The sequence below is a fragment of the Malus sylvestris genome, chromosome 15, assembly GCF_916048215.2.
Source record: "Malus sylvestris chromosome 15, drMalSylv7.2, whole genome shotgun sequence".
In the NCBI taxonomy this organism is placed as follows: Eukaryota; Viridiplantae; Streptophyta; class Magnoliopsida; order Rosales; family Rosaceae; genus Malus; species Malus sylvestris.
The window spans coordinates 49,817,857-49,841,897 of record NC_062274.1 but is presented as its reverse complement, the minus strand read 5'-3'; the positions used below and the strand labels follow the sequence as shown (position 1 = coordinate 49,841,897).

General features: G+C 37.2%; 3 protein-coding genes across 12 annotated transcripts; 1 reads left to right on the top strand and 2 right to left on the bottom strand.

The window, feature by feature from the left end:
- The first annotated feature begins 4,163 nt into the window (after positions 1 to 4,163).
- LOC126603497 (putative methylesterase 14, chloroplastic) lies at positions 4,164 to 8,576 on the top strand. Its single transcript, XM_050270364.1, has 5 exons — positions 4,164 to 4,761; positions 5,892 to 6,131; positions 6,215 to 6,358; positions 7,108 to 7,242; positions 8,107 to 8,576. The coding sequence occupies exons 1-5, from the start codon at positions 4,513 to 4,515 to the stop codon at positions 8,377 to 8,379; spliced, it is 1,041 nt and encodes a 346-aa protein (XP_050126321.1). The 5' UTR covers positions 4,164 to 4,512; the 3' UTR covers positions 8,380 to 8,576.
- Positions 8,577 to 8,928: 352 nt separating this feature from the next.
- LOC126603490 (regulator of nonsense transcripts UPF3-like) lies at positions 8,929 to 15,981 on the bottom strand. Of its 10 annotated transcripts, none has more exons than XM_050270347.1 (14): positions 15,678 to 15,981; positions 14,634 to 14,740; positions 14,178 to 14,273; positions 13,820 to 13,918; positions 13,585 to 13,664; positions 12,486 to 12,584; positions 12,119 to 12,242; positions 11,041 to 11,126; positions 10,395 to 10,878; positions 10,155 to 10,259; positions 9,916 to 10,034; positions 9,776 to 9,831; positions 9,353 to 9,492; positions 8,929 to 9,261 (listed from the first exon to the last, which is right to left on the bottom strand). In XM_050270347.1, exons 1-12 carry the CDS (start codon positions 15,815 to 15,817, stop codon positions 9,790 to 9,792), a joined length of 1,581 nt encoding a protein of 526 aa, XP_050126304.1. In that variant the 5' UTR covers positions 15,818 to 15,981; the 3' UTR covers positions 8,929 to 9,261; positions 9,353 to 9,492; positions 9,776 to 9,789. The 10 variants fall into 10 exon arrangements, with proteins under 10 accessions (XP_050126304.1, XP_050126305.1, XP_050126306.1 ...); XM_050270348.1 differs by having other exon boundaries at positions 9,353 to 9,449; XM_050270349.1 differs by having other exon boundaries at positions 9,776 to 9,828.
- Positions 15,982 to 16,080: 99 nt separating this feature from the next.
- On the bottom strand, positions 16,081 to 19,412 carry LOC126603077 (protein ALP1-like). Its single transcript, XM_050269832.1, has 4 exons — positions 19,323 to 19,412; positions 18,810 to 19,035; positions 18,300 to 18,714; positions 16,081 to 16,084 (listed from the first exon to the last, which is right to left on the bottom strand). Exons 1-4 carry the CDS (start codon positions 19,410 to 19,412, stop codon positions 16,081 to 16,083), a joined length of 735 nt encoding a protein of 244 aa, XP_050125789.1.
- Positions 19,413 to 24,041: the final 4,629 nt, after the last annotated feature.

Genomic DNA, 24,041 nt, shown 5'->3' with positions numbered 1-24,041 from the left:
AATACTAATTCTAATATTTTGTATGTTATATGTCAAATAATAAACCTAATTAAAATAATAAACCCAAATTTTCAATACATGTATAATTTTCTTACGTGTAAATAGGCATCTATTCATATGATATGTAATAAACCCAAACTCGCCGCTCGATTAACGCCTAGCTTACCTTGATTAGGACTATCAAATGTTAGAATCATAGATCTGTCACTATCTAGAATGTCTTTTTATTAGGTCACAACAATCTACGAATTTCAAGCACCATTTGTTTTGCAATCAATTTATTAAAACTCTTCATTAGCTATTGCGTTTTTAAATAGGTGTCAGTGTAACAAATATATGATAAATAAGTATCTATGTGTTCAAATATGAACAATTAAAAAATCGTCGACCCATCCCACAAACATTGTATCAAACAACAGACTAAACATAGGTAGTTGATCATTGAATATTTTCATTTCATTCCGCCTTGCGCGTAACAAACACCGAACAAAACAATTATCCCATTCCTGCATCCACATACCAAACGCAACACGAAACCTCTATTCCAACTTATTATGTCTCATTATGTCCCATTGCGTTCTGTCTACTTACCAAACACTTCCTAACTTTTCAGGTTCATTATACGAGGATTGAGAGAAATTTAAAGCCGAATATTACGAGCCAACAATTTTTGGTGCATTAGTTAGATATTAACATCAAGCAAGCATATTCCTTTGTGTTTTAATTTGGTCAACATGCATTCTCTAGTCACCATGTAATTGACAATCCAACATTCAATAACCCAGGAAGCCACGCCACAAACCCTACAACGTACGATTCCTCTACCACCAAAAAAATTACTGCACAATTTTTGCTACGGCCATTAGTAGAGACGCAGGACAACAACTTATATGCCTACGTGATTTCTAATAGTAATGAAACAATGACATGTACGCAAAAATTTATACATACATTTATTTTATCAAAAGAGAATGCTAAGAAAACTCTTTGGATTCTCTATTATTTCATGTTTTTGGCACAATGTTATACAATGTTAGCATGAGTATTGACGTTAAACTATGAGGTGACATAGATTCCATAAATAGTCCCACTTTGAGAGAATTTCCTTAGCATTTCTCTTATAAAAAATGTTACTTTACCGCATATTGGTATCCATGGGCGGATCCACTCTTGGACCCAGGTGGTACGGGGACCACCCGGACATCCGAAGAAGCGCATGTGAGAACCTTTGAGGACCACCCAACGGTCTGGACATTTGGTGGAAGAGAGAAACAATCATGGCGTCTATCATGACTCTGATGTTCTTGAACCTTGGTTACAACGAAGAAGAAAGACTTTTCTCTCTATTTCCCACATAACAAACTCTCATTTTTTTTTAATTGTTGTCCAATCACCCTAGCATTTAATTAGCAAATGAATGGTGTAATATTTTTTTTTAACAAACGATATTATCTACACAAAAGATGGTATATTACTCAACTAATATTTTTATACCATATGTTTGACACAGTTATTTTTTTAAATTCCATATAAATTCATACGACATCTAAAAAGTATTTCGTAAAGTATTATGAACTCCTAGTCGCTTTCACTTTCATCTCATACCATCAAATTCACTAAAATGCTAAAACAAATATTTTGATATTATTGTATGTTATATGTTTAATAATAAACATAATTAAAATAATAAACCTCAAATTCTCCAGACAACTATATTATTTTGTAAGTGTAATTTAACTAGGCACTTACTTGTACGATATATGATAAGTTCACTTAAATCCGCCTAGTCTACTTAGGCTTTTGTCTCTAGGCGCATAAGTGTTCCTTAACTAGAACCACCCAAAGTTATAATCCTAGATCCGCCACTGTTGTTATCATCTCTCTAATAAAGACAGAACCTACATTTGTTGGCAGACCCTACTTTTATTAGAGAGATGGTATAAATGTGTTAAATGTAGTATTACTCTTATTTTGGCACATAAACTTGTGTATTTTTGCTCACCTTTAAAAGTAGGGGGGTAATGCTCACCCCACTATTGTTTACTATCAAATTAGTTTAGCTTATTTGATCTAAGACAAAAAAAGGTTTGATTCTCCTTATGCCTTCTCTCCTTCCGTGAGAGACCTTTTCTCCTCTGTGAGAGTTTTCTTCCCCCCTTTGGTAAGGGTCTTTAGCTTGTCCACCTTTTTAGGCGCCGACTCTAGCTTCGGTTGGAGTAGGTTGTCACTTTTCCTTTTCTTCTTCTGTTTTCTTCTCTTTCCCCTTCTCTGCTTTGTTCTTCTCTTTTCCTTTTCTTCTTCTATTTTCTTCTCCTGATGCTTTTCATCCTCCTTCATCTTCCCTTTATTGTCACATCCCGGGCCCGCTCCACCACCGTAGCACGATATTGTTCGCTTTGGGCTTACTATTCCCATCCCTACCTAGCACGATGCCTTTTGGGAGCTCACTGGCTTCGGATTCCATAAGAACTCCAAAGTTAAGCGAGATGGAGGCCAAAGCATTCCCAGGATGAGTGACCCACTGGGAAGTTGCTCGTGAGTTCCAAAAAACAAAACCACTCGTGAGTTCCCATAAACAAAACCGTGAGGGCGTGGTCGGGGCCCAAAGCGGACAATGTCGTGCTACGGTGGTAGAGCGGGCCCGGGAAGTGATCCGCCCTGGGCCGGGATGTGACAATTATCCCCGCCCAGTGGCCTGTTTGCCACTCACACCCCTCTGCATCTGTTGTCTTTGCCTTCAGTCCCTTTTCCAATTTCTCCCTTTTATTCCTTTCTTCCACCTTTTCCTTATGTTTCCTTTCGTCTTCCTTCCACCTTTTCCACATTTTCCACCCTTTCCCCTTATTTTTTCCACCCTTTTTCTCCTCTTCCCCCCCCCCCCCGGTTCTCCAAATCCGGATCGACTTCATCCTTCTCCGACTTCACAATCCCACTTGGCCCCCACTTTTTTTCAACACAATTTTTCGCGCTTCTCCCGGAAGGTGAGTAGAGCTTTTGCTTGGGTGTTCACACCACTTCCTTCCTTTGGTTTGCCTTTGTTGGCATTGTTGCTAGTGGGTTTTGTCATGCTAGCTTCTTTCGATTTGTGACAACTATTGATGTGGTGTGCTGTGGAGGAGTTTGGGACTATGTTTTGGGGTCCTGTTGTTACTCTGTTTTCATCCAGCTTTGGGACTATTGTTTTGTTGTTTTCCGATAGTTGCAGGGACTGTTCGTTTGGTAAGCGAGTTGACGACGGAGGTAGGAAGTTGCTAGGGTTTACTTTGGTGTTTTTCCTGTTCAGGCCTCAAAACTATGTTTTGGGCTGTTGGGTTACTATGGAGGTCTATCTTTTTGTTTGTGTGTTTCTTTTATGTGGGCATTCTCTCATGTAATATGTTGTGTTATCAATAAAGTAAGCATTTGTCCAAAAAAAAAAAAATTTATCTAACACACGAATCTTAAAATTTAAACTAATATAACGATGTTCAATGGAGGTGATGTTTAGCCCTATAGCTCTGAAAGAAATTATTTTTTAATAAATAATATCAGACCATATTTTTTACCATCTTCAATCAAGGAACCAAAAAGTTGCCAAAACATAGTCATTCTCCAACGAAGATGGTGTTATAAATATGTAAAAGTTAGAGAGATAACCTTTACTAGTGACATGAACGAAGCATGTGTAAAATATCATACTGAAGCTATAGCACAAGAGGATGACAAATAAAAGAGGGAGGAATAGCTACTGAAGTTATTAATCTTTCCTTTCTTCTTAGTATATCACTCTGTTCTTTAACAGCAGTCGGAACACTCTATTTATAGAGCAACTCCGTATTATTACAGTTTGAAATTTACAATACATTTTTTGAAAAATGATCTTCATTTCCAAAGTCCACATCTCAACACTGCCAATGTTGAAAAACGATCTCCTTCATGTGAAAATCCAATCTGTGTGTTTTCAATATTACTAGACATTCACCAACCCACCGGCATTTTCAACAGAGGGCATTTTGGAAGTTGAGCAAAAGTATTCCACACAGAAACTACCGTGACGGTGTACTGTGTGCGTATAAGTCATTTTTCTAATTGAGAGAGAGTAAACCTTTTTACCATTGACTACTCGGTTGGTTTTCCGGACTAAGAAAGAGTGAAAGAGCATTGAAAAGTCTTTCCACCGTCGAAAAGCAGAAAGAAACAGAGTAAGGCAATTAATAGCTCTCATCTCAGTTGTAGGGAGAGAGGGGAGAGGGAGAGAGAGTGTTCCAGTTTTTCATCGCACATTACACAGCACACGTTTTTATATACTAATCCCAACAAACTTCTCTCTCCACCCTCATCTAATCTCTCTCTCTCTCTCTCTCTGTGTTAGTGAAGAACAAGAAAAACTGATAGAAAGTTCATCAGCTTTGGCACCAAAGACTGCATCTTTACGGACAGACAGTACCATCTTCCCTCACCAAGACATCATTTTCCGGGACAATGTACTGACTTTCTTCCATTTTCCGGGAAAATTCGCCAAAACGACCAACAATGGGTAATCGATTTATTTGCATGTTAAAGAAGGACACCAAAGAAACTGGATCGAGAAGCAAGAGAATGAGCCGCTCGCAGAGGAAACCGGCGGCGGAGGAAGACTTGTTGCACAGGCAATCTCTGTCTAGGGTTCTCCATCAGCACCAAATGTCTCAGAGGTTTGACGGATCCATGTCTAGGAGGGTTGGGGGGTCCACAAGCTCCAGGAGACTCGCTCTCTCTGATCCATTATCTAATGGGAAGCAGGTTGATTTCCACTTTTTACTTTTTCATGATTTCGAATTTTTGATCCGTGATGAAAAGGGTGTTTTCATGATTTGATTTAATCAGCTTTTGGTTAAAGCTAAAAAGTGCTTAATCATATATGAAATCAACAGTAAGTTCAAGGAATAAGTGGCAAAAGGAGGGAATTATTCTACTGCTTTTCTATGATGGCTTGAAAAGTGCTTATTAAAAGTGGTCTATTCTATGTGGATTGTGCTCTCAAGGATCTTGCAACTTTATTATTCTACTGTTTTGCTTTACCTAGAAGAAAAAGTGCGTTTCAAGACTCTCACTTTCTCATGAGAACCATGTAACTTATACTTTGAATCCCTTGATTAGCTAGTTTAGAGCAGCGCGTTTATGTTATCTAACCAAAATTAATTGCACTAAATGTGATTAGTCTGCCAAAGCCCGGGGGAACTCGAACAAAGTATTGAGATCCTTCCATTGTGCAGCGTATTGGACCAATTGAGTCCTTTCTTCTTCCGCAAAGTTGCTAGCGCCATTCTGTTAAACAACGTTACATCCCTTTTCAGGAGAGCCAGATCTTTCTATAAAAAAACAGAAAGCAGTTATTGTATATATACGTTTATATTTGGATTGAAGCTGTCCTAAAAGATTTGGCTGTATGTCCCGGGAACGTCGTTAAGCAAGATTCTGGAGGCATCTTTTTATAAGTTTTGTGTCCTCTGTTTGATGTAATTTAGGTTTTGTCTGAACGTGTACTTATTGAACACTGAGAATAGATTGTATTTGAAATTTTTGATAACCTTGACATCATCTGGTCTTTAACTTATGTCATAACTGTTTATGTTTTGGTTAGTGGGTTTCAAAATTAGCACCGGGTAAGATAATCCATTAATGCACACTTGTCTTCTTCTAGAACACAATAATGCATAACATGGTTTTTTAACAACTCTCAACGTTCATAAAACTTTTGCCTTCCTGCTGTTCGTTTCTTTTGGTTTCTAGTCTGCTTCCTTTTCTATTTTATACAGTCAAGAAACTTTTACCATAGCAGTTGGTTACCACCAGGATGTGGTAATGCACCAATTCATGTTCATCCTCCCTTGAATTGTTGGCATGATTACCGATTTCATTATATTTTACAGGGACCGGAATTTTTGGAGAAGCTTACATCAAAAAAGTTTATTCTTGTACATGGAGAAGGATTTGGGGCATGGTGTTGGTACAAAACAATTGCTTTACTAGAGGAAGCAGGATTGCTTCCAATCACCTTTGATCTGAAGGGTTCTGGTATTGATCTCGCAGATACGAACTCTGTAACTACACTGGAAGAGTATTCAAAGCCATTGATTGACTATCTACAAAATCTTCCAGAGGATGAAAAGGTACAAGCTGATATGTTATTCATTCTGTCACTCTAAGCATGTAATATATTGTCAAATCTTCAATGCATATTACTTTTGTCCAGGTCATCTTAGTTGGTCACAGTAGTGGGGGTGCCTGCGTATCTTATGCAATGGAGCACTTCTCGCAGAAAATTTCAAAAGCAGTTTTCATCTGTGCTACTATGGTGTCTGATGGGCAGAGACCTTTTGATGTGTTTGCTGCAGAGGTAAAATAGTTAAATATAAACCAGTTCAGGCTAAGATCAGTTAAGCTTTTGTTGTGCTTGCCTGAAAATTATAACGATTCTGCATATGCCCCAAATACTTCTCAAAAACACCACATATTTCCATTTTTCACAAAATTCCAAGCTGTCGCAACTATTTCGTCCCATCATGTGCATTGAACATTATATTGTTGAGAATTATTGAATCCATCCAGAAAACTTACTTGCATAAAAATTTGAATTGAATTAACGAGCTTCTAGTGAATCTGTTACGTGTGGTGTCTGTGTAAAATTGTAAATACATATATGATAATGTTGTCTTGTTAGACGTAATAACACATTAGGCTGTCAGAATGTCAATCAGACCCGACGGTTACACATGCTCTGTATAAATGTGGAGCCTCACACACTGAAGAGGATGTTTGCATCCTTTCACCTTTGTTCTAGAAAAAATATCTTTACATTCCTATGAGTGATGAAGGTTATTGAAGTAACTTAGGAAAAAAACTATTTTCCTTTTCAAGGAAGCCATTTTCTTCACCTTACTGGCATGTTGCCGCTCTATCCTTCTGTAGCAAGCTTGCCTCTTTCTCATGGGTTAAATAATTATTTGTGCATTTCAATCTTTTCATTTACCCATTCCAGGAGTTATTTGCTTCTAAATTTCGTGTTGGGGGTGCAGTTCACTTAAACAGATTCATTTCTTAATTCTTTCTGATTTCGTGTTCTCAAGAAGGAAATCTGTATTGCAGCTTGGTTCCGCAGAACAATTTATGCAAGGATCAAAGTTTTTGATTCATGGGAATGGAAAAGAAAAGCCTCCTACAGGATTCATGTTTGAGAAAGAGCAGATGAAAGGGTTATACTTCAACCAATCTAATGCGAAGGTATGTTACAACTAAAGCAGTCTATCTTTTCGAGGTTTTTATTCTCTTGGTAATTTTTTCTCATAGTAAACAGCATTTGCTTAAGCTTGGAAGAGATGTTTGGTGCTAGTGATAGATCTTGTTCTGTGGTAATCTAAAACGGAAAGAGAAGAGACGAAAATTCTCTGATTCATTAAGGGTAGATGGTTCTCTCTTTACATACCTTAGTTTTCACGTAGTCCATTGTAATCTCGTGTTTATATGTAGTTCAGTAACAGTGAGTCAATACTTTATGGCACGATCATATAAGCGAGTCTTGTTCATACTTGATAAGTATTTCATTGGTGCTTTGACGATACTTATCTTGGAATCACTTTGAGTATTAGAATATGAGCTGTCCTCTTTGCCTAGGATATTTTAAAGTAAAACCATGTGAAGGGTTTATAAAATAATAGCATAACTTACTGTCTCAAATCTTTTTCCATGAAGGGCAAAACTTGTTTAAAACACACAGAAGCGCACACGAACGTAAGCATACAGTCACACACATTCACACAAGCACGTATTCGTATTTTCAGACTCTAGTTAGACACTCCGGGTTTAAAAAGTTGAACTTTTACCCTCATTTTTGTTTCTAGCAAACAAAATGTTTTAATTTGTGCTGATTTTTTACAGTTTATTTACTTGTGTACTTGAGTCCTTTTTCTGTGAGAACAACGTATAACGATCAGTCTGCTTGTCTGTTAAGACAATAAGATCAGATATAAGTTGTGTGGCTTTACTGGAGTTTCTTTACCGTGGTAGAATCTTATACGAAATTTTGTTTTTGTAAGTTGATTTAACCTACCATTACTTTATTTATATGGTAAGTTAATTGATTTCCAGGATGTTGCTCTGGCCATGGTTTCCATGAGACCTATCCCACTAGGTCCGATCATGGAAAAACTGTCATTGACACCTGAAAATTATGGTTCTAGCCGGCGATTCTTCATTCAAACATTGGATGATCGGGCACTTTCACCAGACGTCCAAGAAAAGCTAGTGAGCGAAAACCCACCGGAGGGAGTGTACAAGATAAAAGGGAGTGACCACTGCCCGTTCTTCTCAAAGCCGCAATCATTGCACAAAATGTTGTTGGAAATTGCTCAAATTCCATAGCTTCTTCATAAAATTCACAAATGGGATTCCTTTTATTTTACATTCCAGTTACAGAGCAAAACATAGATGATTGCGTAGTTCTACGGCGTGGAAGGCCACGGTTGTATGTAGAACACGGTTGGCCGAGTTGTCCAATTTCTTTATAATTAGCATATAGATGAAATGATATTCTCTGGTTTATATTTTAGAAAAAGAAATCTCATGCTGCAAGATTTAAATTGAACGGTCCAGATTGCTCGGTTCGAGAGCTTCGGATTGTGTGATCCAGAGTCTCAATCCAATTTGTACGGTTCATCTTATCATCTTCAAAAGCATCTTTGCAATATTACAGGTATTGATTAGCTTCTCAACTTTTTTTATATCACATCTGACCAATTAGGCTCTGAGAAAGATCGTCTCGTCTCGATCAATTTGGCAATTTTGTATCTCGTGATATTTCTCTTCTCAATGTGACTTCCTATTTCCTAACGGAACAGCAGCGCTAAAGTTAACTAATGAACAAATAAACGAAGGTACTGTTTACTGTTAACAACCAATAAAACAACACAATTAGTCCAAAAGCGCCAAACCACTGCACAATTTACTTCACGAAAATATTCCTTATTACATGGTACACCATTCATCGTCATCGTTTTGGTACATAGAGGTGGAGGTTCTTATACTCTTTACCAGTCCGCCAAGTACACACAACAATCGAACTCGACGAGTATTTTAGCGTTATGAAATTCGTCACGAATTAAACTATACATATGACATAACGATAAAATCGTACACTGAAGATAAAAAAGTTAAACCATCTCTCAAATTTTTGTCATGTTTGCAAGGCTTGTAACTTGGAGCGTGCCGCAATCCTTCCTTCCGGCACAAATTGGACAATTTGGACTAGAATCCCCAAAATGTAAATAAATAAATTCATGTGAGATTGCAACCCAGGATTAAGAACCAATTCAAACTAAATAACATGCGAACATACCATAATTTGGCCCGAACAAAATTCCCCTTTTAGGTATGCCTCCATTTTCATGATGTCTTCAGTGAAGGCCTTAAGCCACGATTACGGAGATGATTGCCTTAAACATATGAGGAATTAGTGTTCTGACTGAATGACATAATCTGTTTTCAACAGAATAGCAAACCATTATAATCTACCAAATCATACCCGCAAACAATTGGGATTAGGTCATTGTTCATCACAAATAAGATACATAAGTTTGTTTGAAAACAAATCCACACCGATGGGAGGTTTCAATAGTCATAAATTATGTATTTGATCTGATACTTGAAATTAACAGCAGAAAAAAAAAATCTACTGCAATTTCCTTTTCTGTACGAGTGCATGAAAAGTTATAGGCAAAACAAAGAAGGAAACTAAAGATGCAAGTAATCAAGGACGTACCAGCCTTGGATGTTCTAAGAACCTGAAGATGATTTCTGAACCCACACTTGTTTCTGCTAGCGAACAGCGAAATATTCTAACTACTTTCAGATAAAAGGAAGATTAAATAATATGGTAATCAACATGGCAAGTGCGCATACCTCAGGGGTACCATGAACAGAAGCACCTCTTTTAGATGGCTTCCCCTCACCTACATTTACAGAACCGTCATCTTTCATATTATGGGCACTTCCATGGCGACCAAAATGTCTATGTGAACCTAGACAAAGTATAAAAGTTTAGCAGAAGATGTAGACGTGAAATTTAAAAATATAAACAAATAGATGACATGTGATAAGTTCATAGTTGCTAGTATCTTGGCTTTGAAGATTTAACTGACCATTCTCTACATGAGAACTATTACGTCCACCTGTAGGATTTATAACTTCCCCAGTCCTGCTTCCATAAGAAGAGTCGTCCTTCCCTTTTCCATGACCTAGAAAATCTTGCACTGATAGTGAGTGTATATTCCTATAGTAGTGTATATTCATGCATTGAGATTTGACTCAGAATGATTTAATACTAAAGATCATCTATACTCACAAACACCTGAGCATCCATGTACAGGAACAGCCCTTACCTTCAAAGGAATCAGATATTACTTGAGGGCGTTGTAACCCGGAGGATGGCAAATGCTCAGCACTAGCATGTGAACTATCAGCACGATGAAGAGGAGCCCAAACACCACGATCAGGTCTATCCTTGTTTCGTGTATTTTTTTCCTGCCTCTCACTAACACTAGTTGTACCATGCACGTCCTTTTTTGTAAATCTATCAGCTGTTGCCCTCTTTCTATCCCCTTCAGAGCTCATTGAGTTAAGTTCATTAGTAGAGATGTCACCATTCAACCCTGACCTTGCATTGGAAGGCCGAGATACTCGCTTAACATCTGAGTTCAGACTTTGAATTTTCTGCTGAGGCTGAGTTTCAGTTGAAGTTTGACTTTGGCGTCCCTCATTATTTAAAAGTATGCTTCTGATCATTCTTCCACTAGCCTCACGCCTTTGGTTCTGCTTCGGAGCATGTGAAATAGGAGAACTTCCAAGTTGTGACATACCTTCAACCTGGGGAAAATTAAAAAGACCATCACAACTAATTCAAAATTATAAAAACTTAAAAGACTGGTAAAATAATAGATCATGTCCATGTGATAAATGAAAAAATAGTATAAATATCCGAAACAGAGAGTCAAATAGGAAGGCAACTAAAAAAAACTGAGAACTTACAGGAGATATTTCACGCTCTTTTCCTTTAATAAGTAAGATTTTCTTCTTTCCAGAGTCAGAAATCACAGGGATTCCTGAAACAGAACCTTCATTGATAAAAAATTTAAGTTAGCAAACATAAAAACACAGCAGAAAGATACGAGAAATTACGGGCATATATTTTTTCTTGTAGTATCTAGTTTGGTGTCTAAAGAAGATTGGAAGTTCATTCTCCCAAAATTTCAGTCAAGTGAAAACATTAACTAAATTAAAATTTGACTACAAGAAAGTACCGCGTTAATCACAAAAATGATTAACTTGCATAATGCTCTCAATTAACGACAGACTCTAATGATGACCTAAAATAAGGTGGGGAAACCTTTTTTTTCAGTTTTTTTCTTAAGAAATTATTTCGTATTATACTTTTGCATCAAATGGAAACTTCAATTACATGATATACTTTTCATTCTGCAGAGCTATCAAACTATTATTTAGTTTAGGCCTGTTCAAACTTACAATCAGCAATAAAGCAAAGTCCAAGATAAATATCAACTTTCAATGTTTTGAAACAATGTTTTCATCTAAGAAAATGATTGCTTACATAAAGTTTCATTTAAGATGTAACACTTCTTCATTTAATATTTAAAATCAAGTTCAGATCTAATCTAACCTAACGGTTCTAATCACCTTCACCGAATCCTAAATTTGACCAAACAATAATTGGATTCAGAATCAAATTCAAGTTTGAACCATCAGACTTTTTTCTGTAAGATATTTGTACCTAATTGTATTCAACCAATCTTTCATCTGACCATTGACAGCCCTATCTAAACTAATACAGTAACATTATGACATGTGACTAACCACTGAGGAAATTTGTGATTAGGTATTACTTCACACACTAATCGCATACATGAGATATTATTGCTTGCAACCAAATGATACTGGAAAGAGTGGCCAATTCCGAATTAAATTAGACGCAGAAATTCCTTCATGCACATAATAATCAGTCCACCTTGAGCAATTGTTTAAAATTGAAAACATCTCCTACGAATAGAAACAACAAACACCAACAGAAGAAAAAAAAAACACTGAGTACCAATTTCATTTTCTAATGTTTCTTTTCCACTTGAACGAGCCAACTGATCCTCTCGCCTGGGTAACACATTGAAAGTGGATTTGTCCCTTCGACTTGTGTGTTTAGTACCGTCCTTTATTATGTACTGTGTCAATCAAAAAGGTAATTTACAATTCTGTTACTTTCTATACACAGACATATGTGGTACATGTCACAGGGTAAAATAGAAGAAGGGGTAAACATAAATAAAAAAAACAGAGTCAAGAGCATATTTTGCCTCCGCAAGGAGAAATCATAACTGAAAGGAAAGGTCTATCGACAAAAGATGCCCTCAAAACCCCTCTTTACAGGTGATTGTGAACATTTATACATAAATGGAGGCACATGCCTTTTTCTTCTCAGAGACCCGTTTTGTAGAAGGTGAGCCACGTTTGCTAACAGAGGCAGCCCCGACTCTTCTTCTAACCTTCCGAACAACGGATGAAACCTATTATCAAACAAAAAATTCAATACCTCAAAATAAATGTAGATGAAAAATATAAACTAGGATGTACCTGGAGAAAGGAAAAGAATTACATTTCACCTTAATACCTTATAAACTAGGATGTACAAAAATAAATTTCGTATGAGATTCTACCACGGTAAAGGAACTCCAGTAAAGCCACACAACTTATCTTATCTCCTATTGTCTAACATATTAGCAGACAGATCGTTATAGGTTGTTCGCAGAGAAAAGGGACTCATGTGCACAAGTAAATAAACCGTACAAAATCAGGACAGCTTATAACATTCTGTTCGCTATAAAAAAATAATGAGAGTAAAAGTTCAACTTTTTAAACAGAGTGTCTAGCTAGAGTCTGAAAATTTGAACACGTGCTTGTGCGGATGTGCATGACCATGCTTACTTTCATGTGCGTTTATGTGTCTGTTTTAAAATAAGGTAGCCCTTCATGGAAAGTGGATTAAAATTGGATAGCGAATGACGAATTTTATTATTCAGGACTCAGCTTTCAAAAGTGACTAGGTACATCTGTGAGGCATAATAAATGCTGATCTGGAAAAAGATTTGAGACACTGAATTATGCTATTATTTTATAGGGTAAAGTAGATAAAAGACAGCCCAAGAGACACCATATATCAAATTCTGACCATAACAGAACTCCAGACTACCATTGTGTGCTCCAGAGCTCTATCTTAATCTAACTATACATATTTTCAAACGCAAGTGAAGGTTTTCATGGATAGAAAGTACAAATAAAAAGACCCTTACATATTAGGTAAATAGGCAGATAAATAAAAGAAGGGAGTCAACTTCTTTTCTTAATTGGGTAATTTTATAATGTCCTCAAAGCAATATTTTTTTTTCTGGTACTGAAGCGATAAGTTGAGAAGAAGACTACAAGGAAATGTAGTCTATTTATTATTTAGGGCTATGTAATGTATTTTCAACACAAGGACACATAGAAAAACAATTGTAGTGCCATTACCTGAGTACCACTTCCAATAGCTCGTTTTTGACGAACATACTCCATGAGGGGTGTAACAATAGGAGCTTCTTTTGCACCACCTAACAAAATAACAGAGAAATAGTGTCAAATCTTGAGAAAACTAACTCGTATTGATATAACCAAAAAAGAAGAGGGGAAACTTTCCGGACTACCAAAATATTATGCAAGTACTAAGAAAACATACATACAAAATGTCAGTAAATGCATAACTAACCAGCTTGTTCTGCTTCCTTTCTCTCCAGCTGTATTTCTGCACTAGGAAGATGCTCGACAGGCTTTGCAATAAGTTTGAGGAACTCCAAATAATCAGGATCTAAATTCGTCAAGTATGTTGCAGTTAGTTGAATAAGTCAGGTCAGATCATGTTAGTCTACATGCTTTTTTTTTTTTTTTGGGGGGGGGGGGGGGGGGGAACTAAAATGAAAGGTTGTTTTTTACTTTTAATTCTACTTATTCTTCAACTTCTCTTCATTGCCTCTCTCATTTCCATTTTATGCCTCTCCGTTCTCTCCTCATTATTTCCTCTTTATTCAGAAAATAAAAACTTTATCAAACTAGTTCTAACTTAGCACCTTTATATATTGTCCCTTCACGGCCATCCTTTTTCGTACTAGGTTTTGGAACACGCTGTGAGGGTGCATATTCAACTATAGCCTTGAATTGAGCCCCTGGAAAGAAAAAAAAAAAAAGTTTCAAACTTTCAAACCAAGCTTCAAATATAATATATGACTGAAATTCTAACACCAAGGTGGACATATTCTTTTATATTGCAAGGATCAAGCAAACTCTCTCTCTCTCTCTCTCTCAAAGAAAATTTGGATACATCAATATGACACAAAGTCATTAAAACAAGGTTCTAACTAAAAAAAAGGTCGTACCTAGTGCACAAGGCTCCCGCTTTAAGCAGGGTCTGGGAGAGGTAAAATGTCGGCTAGCCTTACCCCCATTTATGGAGAGGCTGCTCCCAAGTCTCGAACCCGAGACTTGAATATACCATGGTAAATAAACATATTTCCAGTGTTCCTTACCCTTCTCATTGACAAACACGTGTCCATCAAAGAATTCAGCAAACTCAAAAACATCTTCAGGTCGCTTGAAATCTATGTAGGCCCGAGAATACCTCTGGTTCTTCTGGCTGCAGCATTATTTCAAAAGAAAACTATTTAAATGAGAAAATTTCCTTACTCTCCATTTCTTTGCCAAGAAACGAATTAGAAAACACAGATTCTTGCAAAACCAAACTTCCCCATCAATCATGAGTTCCACACACATGTGAATCCACCAAAATTGATAAATCAATCTGGCTACTCAAAGCAAAACTTAATAAAGTAAAAATGAAAAATTCAAATATATACGGTTTCCTTCTTGCCCAACAACTATTTTTACAACTGAGAACAAAAGGGAACAAAACCACTTTCCATGTCTATCTATCGACATTAGAACAAGTACAGGAGTAGGAACTGCATGGGGAACTCACTACCTATAAAACCCCATAACATCTACATATTGATTTCCTCTTGTTTTCAGCGCGGTCGCAGACCAAAGCTCAGCACAGAATTTATTCAAATAACAGATTATGGGTATACAAACTCAACAAATAAATAATTAGCCATTCCAAAATGCAAAAACAAAAACATATTTGTATAAAAATTCGTCCTTCTCTCTTTCCCCTTAAGTAACAAAGAAACAAACATATCTCTTTCCCCTTAATGTAACAAGTTCAATTTCCCCAAGCCACCAAAAAAGGGTCAAGAAATGCATTCCGGAAGTATTTTTATTTGCTATTAACATCAAAACCAAAATCCAAAATTTGCACAAAAATGAATAATCACTTACAATGCTACAAAAATGCCATATAAACAGCTCCAATTAGTGGGATAAGGGAAGACATGGCGCAAAACCGAGATAAGGCTTGATTGTTGTTGTTGTATAAACAGCTCCAATTAAAAATAAATAAATGAAAGAAATCCCCATTCGAATTGAAATTACAATCCTAAACCTAATTTTTCTAAGAAACAGTAAGAATAAGAAAAAAAATGATTGAAACCCCAAAGTAATTGAAAAGGCATGACCTATTCTTTCCTGGACGGAAGCAGAGCCAGTTGTAGCGGTCGGCGAGCAGGTGGTCGATTTGGTGGAAGAGATCGGACTGAGACAGAGACGGAGGCAAGTGCCGAATTAACACCTTCGTCCTCACCAATGGCACCTTCATCTTCTTTTTTTCTCTTCTGATTTCAATTTTTTTCAATCTGCCTGCCCTCCTACTTCTCCTTTTCCTTCTTCTTTCTACCCTCCTCCCTCCCTGCTTTCTTTTAGGGGTATTGTCCGCTTGCTCCGAATTCGTAGAGCTGCTAATTTTCTCGCTGGACTTTTAATTTTAATTGATTAGTATTGCGGTGTTTAAAAAAAAAAATACCTTTGTGTTGTGATGTGAGATTGAATTTATTTTTGCCGTTTCACGGTTTTACTTTTTTTTTATCTAAAATTATGAAAATAAGTTAATTTTAGGAACTTTAACGAAAAGCATCCGGTACTGTTCACTTTAACGAAAAATTATATTTTTACACTAAAAAGTCAATCCTGGTACTATTTACTTTACCCTTTAGTTTGTTCTTATCATTAAAACTCAAAGTTTTCAAACCCTTTTCATTAATTTTTCTTTAATTTTAAGTACATTTTAAGCTTAACATTTTTTTTATACTCACTTTTTATAAAATCACAAAAATACCAAACTTGTACTACTTCTGACTTTTATAATTGGTAAATTTTTTTGCAAACTTTAATTTTAGTCTCATTTTTTGGAAAATTTTATAAACAATTAGGGTACGTTTGTTGCGCCGGACTGTCTCGGACTGGACTAGCTGCCGGGACTAAGCTGGACTGGCTTAGACTGGACTAAGCTGGATTAACTTAGTGAAGCGTTTGGTGTAATGTCGGACTAAGAAGCAGGATAAGAAAAACAGTACTGTTCACCAGATTTGTGTTTGCTTAGACTAGGACTACAAATTTTTGCCATTGTGTAATAGAGTAATGCTACAAATTTCATGATATGGGTTAATTGGAGCATATTTTTGCCATGTATATTATGAATCTTAAAAAAAATTGACAATTGTTTTGTTTCTATTACCTGCTAATAGAATTGGGTTTAATTTGCAAATGTAGCTTGGTTTAAACTCTATCACCCAACAGAAGAAAAATAATAGTGCCCAATACATGCAACTTCAACAAATACAAGTACATAAGAAGATCTCCATAATTTAGAAAATCCTAGTTAACATTAGTTAACATTAGCCAAAATAGATCTCCATAATTTACAAAATGGCTAGTTAACATAAGCCAAAATACTAGTGCAAAGCTAAGTTATAAGCCATAACATAAGATTGTATGATTAATAAAATACATCCATGTTAACATTAATAAAATACATCCATGTTAACATTAGCCAAAATCCTCATCCGCTTGCGTTGTCGCTTAAAAGCCTTTGGACGAACACTTTCTTGAGTTCCGGTTTGATTGCCCTGAACACTCCCACATTTTTTGGTTTATCCAAAATAAGAGACAATGCATCAATTTGATCCATAGGAGAGAGACTCATTGCTTCAAGTTCATTAGCTATGTCAGTATGATCTGCAGTACCTTGAACTAAAGCTTCAGTTACCATTTGCATCCTCTTCCCACTTTCAACATAAAAATCTTTCAGTCCACTGATAATTGCCTCGGTTCCATCACTTGAACTTCCCACAGCTCTTTTCCTCTTTCTTTGGCTATTTTCATATGGGGTGCTTTGTTGGCTTTGTTGGCTTTGTTGGTTCATTGAAGAAACAAAATTTTCACCTGCAATATCACTTTCACCAACATGATCATGACTTTGTTCCTCCACCATTTGAGCAGGGGTTTCGGCTACATTACCCGTAGCCCAATCTTTTCCAAATATATATGCAAATCTATCAAACAGTGGAAAAGGTTTGCTTCTCCATCCATCGGCTTCTTTATTTCTCTAAGATTATATCAACATAGCAAAACTAAAATTTAGCATGCGTAACAAATATAGCAGCAAGAATATAACTAATGTATAAATAAAATAGGATATGAACCTGCACATAAGTTTGCCATGCGTCATCACTGTCAACTTCAACGCACTTTTTGACGTCATTCCATGCAAATCCACTTGTGTTTATCATGTCAACGACCATACTATATGTTTTTTTCCATTTCTTCAACTTGGACTCAATATGTGGATTTGCCTTTATATTTGAATGAGGACATAAAACATTGACAGCTTTTGCTATTTCAACCAAAGTACCTTGTTTGAAAGCACCGGTGTCACACCGTTGCTTCCGAGCAACAAAATCCTCAAGAACTCCTAGTAATACTTCTTCCTCAAATGCTTCCCATTTACGCCTTCTTCCTTTTGGCTCTTGAGTAGCATTCAAAATATTTTTGTTATCCATACCTAAACAAAAAATATTTTAATGAAGGAAAATACTATACAAATAATCAATTTGCATAATATCCAATCAACTTGCATAATGTCCAATCAACTTGCATAATATCCAATTAATTTGCATACCATCCAATCATTGTGCTAATATCTAACAAATGCATAATAAAAAGGAATACTAAAATAAAATGTTATCATTAACACATATAGCTAGTTCGGTTGCTGGTTCCTAATTGCTCTCCACTCATTATACATTTCCTGAGCTATGTCATTCTTCATTGCAGTCCACTGGTCAGATGTTTGAACACTACCAACATATTCACCTTCTTCTGTATTTTGTCCATCTTCTATTATTGGCAAATTCTCCATTGGATCTACAGACATCTCTTGCCTAATAAGATTGCGTAGTAGGCAACAAGCGGTAATTATTCGACCTTGTGTCCTTATCGGATAGAAAGATGGACTCCTTAGTATCGACCACCTTCCTTTTAGCAAGCCAAAACAGCGTTCAATTACATTCCTTGCCTTAGAATGCTTCATGTTAAAATATTCTTCCTTATTAGAAGGTGTTCGTCCCTCCCATTCAGATAAATGATAAGGTATTCCTCTATAGGGTGCAAGGAATCCTTCACCATTTGTATAACCACCATCTACAAGGTAATAATAACCTAATGAAAAAAAAAAACAGACCTTATTAGTGTTTTGTAGTTGACAAACAGAACTAGACCTAACTTACAAAGTTAGGACTAAGTAATAGTCTTACCCGCTGGTACCTTAAAACCATTAGGCCTATTAATTGCATCATGTAGCACTCTAGAGTCTGATGCGGAACCCTCCCACCCCGGAAACACATATATGAACTGCATATCTCCTGAACACACACCTAACACATTAGTTGCGACTCGACCCTTTCTTGTTCGGTATCTTGGTTTGTCAATTTCGGGTACATGCACATCAATGTGTGTTCCATCCAATGATCCCAAGTAATTCTTAAAAAAAAAAAAAGTTTTTGTTAATTTATACAAAGAGAATGAAGAGTTAAAGATTAGGGAAAATGAAAAAAAAATTCTCATCATACCTTAAAACATCGCCACCTAGGATCTGTAGAATCAATAGGCACAGGCTGAGGGACTTTTAGTAGGATACCTTGTAATCGTAAAATTCCTTGCAATACGCTATTGAAATACCTACTTATAGTCTCTCCCGACCTATAAAATCTACCGCCAACACTACGATTCTTAGTATGATGTGCTAATATTTGTAAAGTCATACACACCTGCTCCTTTACAGACACCAAACCATCAGTTTTTACCCTCCCATCTTGACGAAGTAAGTCACATAATATGTCAAAAGTCCTTTTATCCATTCTCAATTCGTTGACACATTCAGTATCAGTATTCCCTATTATACCATTCAGATAACACAAACTAATATCTCGTCTAATAAGTGAACGGTTAGTCAATGTGGGTCGTTCAACATGTCTTTGTTTGCCACGTAGCATCATCAACACAAGAATCGTACAAATGCAAATTGTCTCCAAATAAGACATCTCTAACAATAAGATCAATAAAAGCTTCATTCGATCCATATCTATCCAAACAAAAAAAAACAAAAAACAAATTAACTAGATCATTATATATGTAATATTTATTGTTATTAAGGGTGATGGAAATGAAGTGATTATGATACGAAATGAACTAGATCAAAGTAACTAGCGAAGTCACAATCCGAGGCATCAAATATACAGGTGGCGTTGAAAAAAAAAAAGTTATCATTAACCCGAGTCAACAAATATACAGGTGGCGTTGAAAAAAAAAAAGTTATCATTAACCCGATGCATCATATTCAAAATGTTCTACTCTTATACATCTATAAACATGTGTCTAAGAACACTAGTATGATGATTGCTATCATTGCTAGGCATTGCATGTGAAGAGGGAAATTAAAGGACACCTGTAATGCAGTAGCCTTAGCCTTAGCCTTCCGCTTATGCTCCTCTTCTCTACAACCAACAACCACAAAAAATTGCAATTCAGCATCAACCCCACACAATACAAAACATTCACATTGTAATATCATGGTTATAAACCAAGTACACACACACACACTGCATACATACATACACACACACACACACTGCATACATACATACACACACTGCATACACTGCATATACACACACACACACACACTGCATACATACATACACACACACACACACACTGCATACACACTGCATACATATATACACACACTGCATACACTGCATATACACACACACACACACTGCATACATACATACACACACACACACACTGCATACACACACACACACTGCATACACACTGCATACATACATACACACACACACACTACACACACACTGCATACATACTGCATACACACTACATACACACTGCACACACACACATTGCATACATACTGCATACATACTGCATACATACTGCATACACACTGCACACACACACTGCATACACACACTGCATACATACTGCATACACACACACACACACATTGCATACATACACACACATACACACTGCACACATACACACTGCATACATACTGCATACACACTGCATACACACTGCACACACACACACACACTGCACACACACACTGCATACACACACTGCATACATACTGCATACACACACACTGCACACACACTGCATACACACACATACACACTGCATACACACACACACACACTGCATACATACATACACACACTGCATACACTGCATACACACACACACACACACTGCATACATACATACACACACACACTGCATACACACTGCATACATATATACACACACTGCATACATACATACACACACTGCATACACACACACACACTGCATACATACATACACACACACTGCATACACACTGCATACATACACACACACTGCATACACTGCATACACACACACACACACTGCATACATACTGCATACACACTGCACACACACACACACTGCATACATACTGCATACATACTGCATACACACTGCACACACACACTGCACACACACACTGCACACACACACTGCATACACACTGCATACACTGCATACACACACTGCATACATACTGCATACACACACACTGCACACACACTGCATACACACACACACACAGAGTACACAAACACACACACACACACACACACACAGAGTACACAAACACACACACACACACCCCCCCCCCCACGTTAATGAGTACACAAACACACACACACACACAGAGTACACAAACACACACACACACAGAGTACACTTACACACACACAGTACACACTCACACACGGAGAACTTACATACACAAACACACACAAACACACACTCTCACACACACACACACACTCACTCACACACTCACACTCACACTCACAGTACACACTCACACACACACGGAGAACTTACATACACAAACACACACACACACAATACACACATACACACACACCCCCTCCACGTTAATGAGTACACAAACACACACACACACACCCTCACACACTCACACACTCACACACTCACACTCACACTCACAGTACACACTCACACACACACGGAGAACTTACATACACAAACACACACAAACACACACTCACACACACACACACTCACTCACACACTCAGACTCACACTCACAGTACACACTCACACACTCACACACACACGGAGAACTTACATACACAAACACACACAGACACACACTCACACACACACACACTCACTCACACACTCACACTCACACTCACAGTACACACTCACACACTCACACACACACGGAAAACTTACATACACAAACACACACACACAATACACACACACACACACCCCCCCCCCCACATTAATGAGTACACAAACACACACACACACCCTCACACACTCACACACTCACACTCACACTCACAGTACACACTCACACACACACGGAGAACTTACATACACAAACACACACAAACACACACTCACACACACTCACTCACACACTCACACTCACACTCACAGTACACACTCACACACTCACACACACACGGAGAACTTACATACACAAACACACACACACAATACACACACACACCCCCCTACGTTAATGAGTACACAAACACACATACACCCTCACACACTCACACACTCACACTCACACTCACAGTACACACTCACACACACACGGAGAACTTACATACACAAACACACACACACAATACACACACACCCCCCCCCCCACGTTAATGAGTACACAAACACACACACACCCCCCCCCCACGTTAATGAGTACACAAACACACACACACACACACAGTACACAAACACACACACACACGGTACACTTACACACACACAGTACACACTCACACACTCACACACACACGGAGAACTTACATACACAAACACACACAAACACACACAAATGCACAAAATCAAGAAGAGGAAACTCTTCTGTACTAACTCATCAATTCATCCTAATTTGGCAGATAGAAACATACAGTGAAACAGGTGCTTGGAGAGAGTATGCTTGGAGACGAGGATTTTTGGTAATGACATACACATAAATTATACACACACACAGAGACACACACACAGAAACACACACACACACGCAGACACACACACACACACACAGAGTACTCCCATTGTTGAAACCCCAATTTTTAAAAATCGAAAACAACATGTGGGTAGGACTTCCAAGTTTTACAACATTGACATCCTAAATTCCCAAGTTCCATCTCATCTTATGAAAAGCCCAAATCCTAATTTCAATTTCACCTAAATATCAAAACCCTAATTTATTCAAGTGCAGATCTCTATGATTCAAAAATTATCAAACCCAAAACAATCAAATCACATAAAACTCAGTAAAATTACCATCTGCAACACAAATACATGCAATTAATAGAAGAATCGAAGTTTACCGTACAACTCAGATGAGGCGAGCCGATGCAGAGACAGGAAGACGCTCAGATGAGGGTGAGGAGGACGAAGATGAGAGAGCACGGCAACGAAGATGAGAGGGAACGTAGAGATGAGGACGAAGGGAAGACAGGATGAAGGGACGAAGGGAAGACACGACGAAGGGAAGGCAGAAACTCTCTCGGTTTGCTCTGGCTTACGAATCCGCTGGGTTTTGGGGTTGCTAGCGAAGACCACCTAAGGAGGTCCTTAGTCCAAGCGAGTCCGAGTTAAGCTCATTAAAGCTAATCCGGTTGCACACCAAACACAGGACTATAGTCTAGTCCAGTCCAAGCCTTGCTAATCCTGTCAAACAAACGTGCCCTTAATTCCTCTCCTAGCATTAGAGATTGGGTTCATCTAAAGAAGCAAAAAGCTCACGAAATTGGGCCAGTAACTAGTGTAGAAGGTCCAACCCAACTCCAGAACATAAGCAACTAGGATGTGAGAAAGACTTTGTGTACACTTATTTTATTTTTATTATTTTAATATTATTATTATTATAAAAGATAGAGTCTGAAACTATTACAATATTTAGAAGATGAAGAAGTTTTGAACGCGGAGTGCATGGATAGAAACACCTTATCTATTAAGATATTGAACACTGTTTATTATTAGGGGAGAAATAAGAGTTCGAAACTGTTATATGTACGTGTACACTATTTATGGTGGGTTTCATGGAAATGAAATAAATATATGTGTAAATTTTTATTTACAAATCTCTTTTATATTAATAAATATGCTATATAATAGTGTATTCGTGTTATATAAGTTGTTCTCGTTAGATAAAGACAATTTTGTTTAGTCTTTAGAGATGTAAAACTCTATTTACATGACAACTCATATGATTTACATATTTGAAGATATTTTTTTTTTCTTGCGAAGATTATTTTCTCTTCCTCTTTCTTATAAAATTGGCCGCAACACAAATTAAAAATCCGAAAAACAATTGACAAAAAACAAATCCCAATAAACATGGAAACCGTGGGTGCAATCTCGGCCGTTGATTG

Excerpts from the sequence above, each read along its gene's own strand:
- LOC126603497 (XM_050270364.1), top strand. The coding sequence starts at position 4,513 with ATGGGTAATCGATTTATTTGCATGTTAAAGAAGGACACCAAAGAAACT. Across the intron at positions 6,359-7,107 it reads TTGATGTGTTTGCTGCAGAG|CTTGGTTCCGCAGAACAATT; the intron begins GTAAAATAGTTA and ends TCTGTATTGCAG. Across the intron at positions 7,243-8,106 it reads TCAACCAATCTAATGCGAAG|GATGTTGCTCTGGCCATGGT; the intron begins GTATGTTACAAC and ends ATTGATTTCCAG.
- LOC126603490 (XM_050270347.1), bottom strand. The coding sequence starts at position 15,817 with ATGAAGGTGCCATTGGTGAGGACGAAGGTGTTAATTCGGCACTTGCCT. Across the intron at positions 14,741-15,677 it reads TTCCGTCCAGGAAAGAATAG|CCAGAAGAACCAGAGGTATT; the intron begins GTCATGCCTTTT and ends ATAATGCTGCAG. Across the intron at positions 10,260-10,394 it reads AATATCTGATTCCTTTGAAG|ATTTTCTAGGTCATGGAAAA; the intron begins GTAAGGGCTGTT and ends TATCAGTGCAAG.
- LOC126603077 (XM_050269832.1), bottom strand. The coding sequence starts at position 19,412 with ATGGATAAAAGGACTTTTGACATATTATGTGACTTACTTCGTCAAGAT. Across the intron at positions 19,036-19,322 it reads TGGTGTCTGTAAAGGAGCAG|AATTACTTGGGATCATTGGA; the intron begins GTGTGTATGACT and ends TTTTTTTTTAAG. Across the intron at positions 18,715-18,809 it reads TGGTTTTAAGGTACCAGCGG|GTTATTATTACCTTGTAGAT; the intron begins GTAAGACTATTA and ends TTTTTTCATTAG.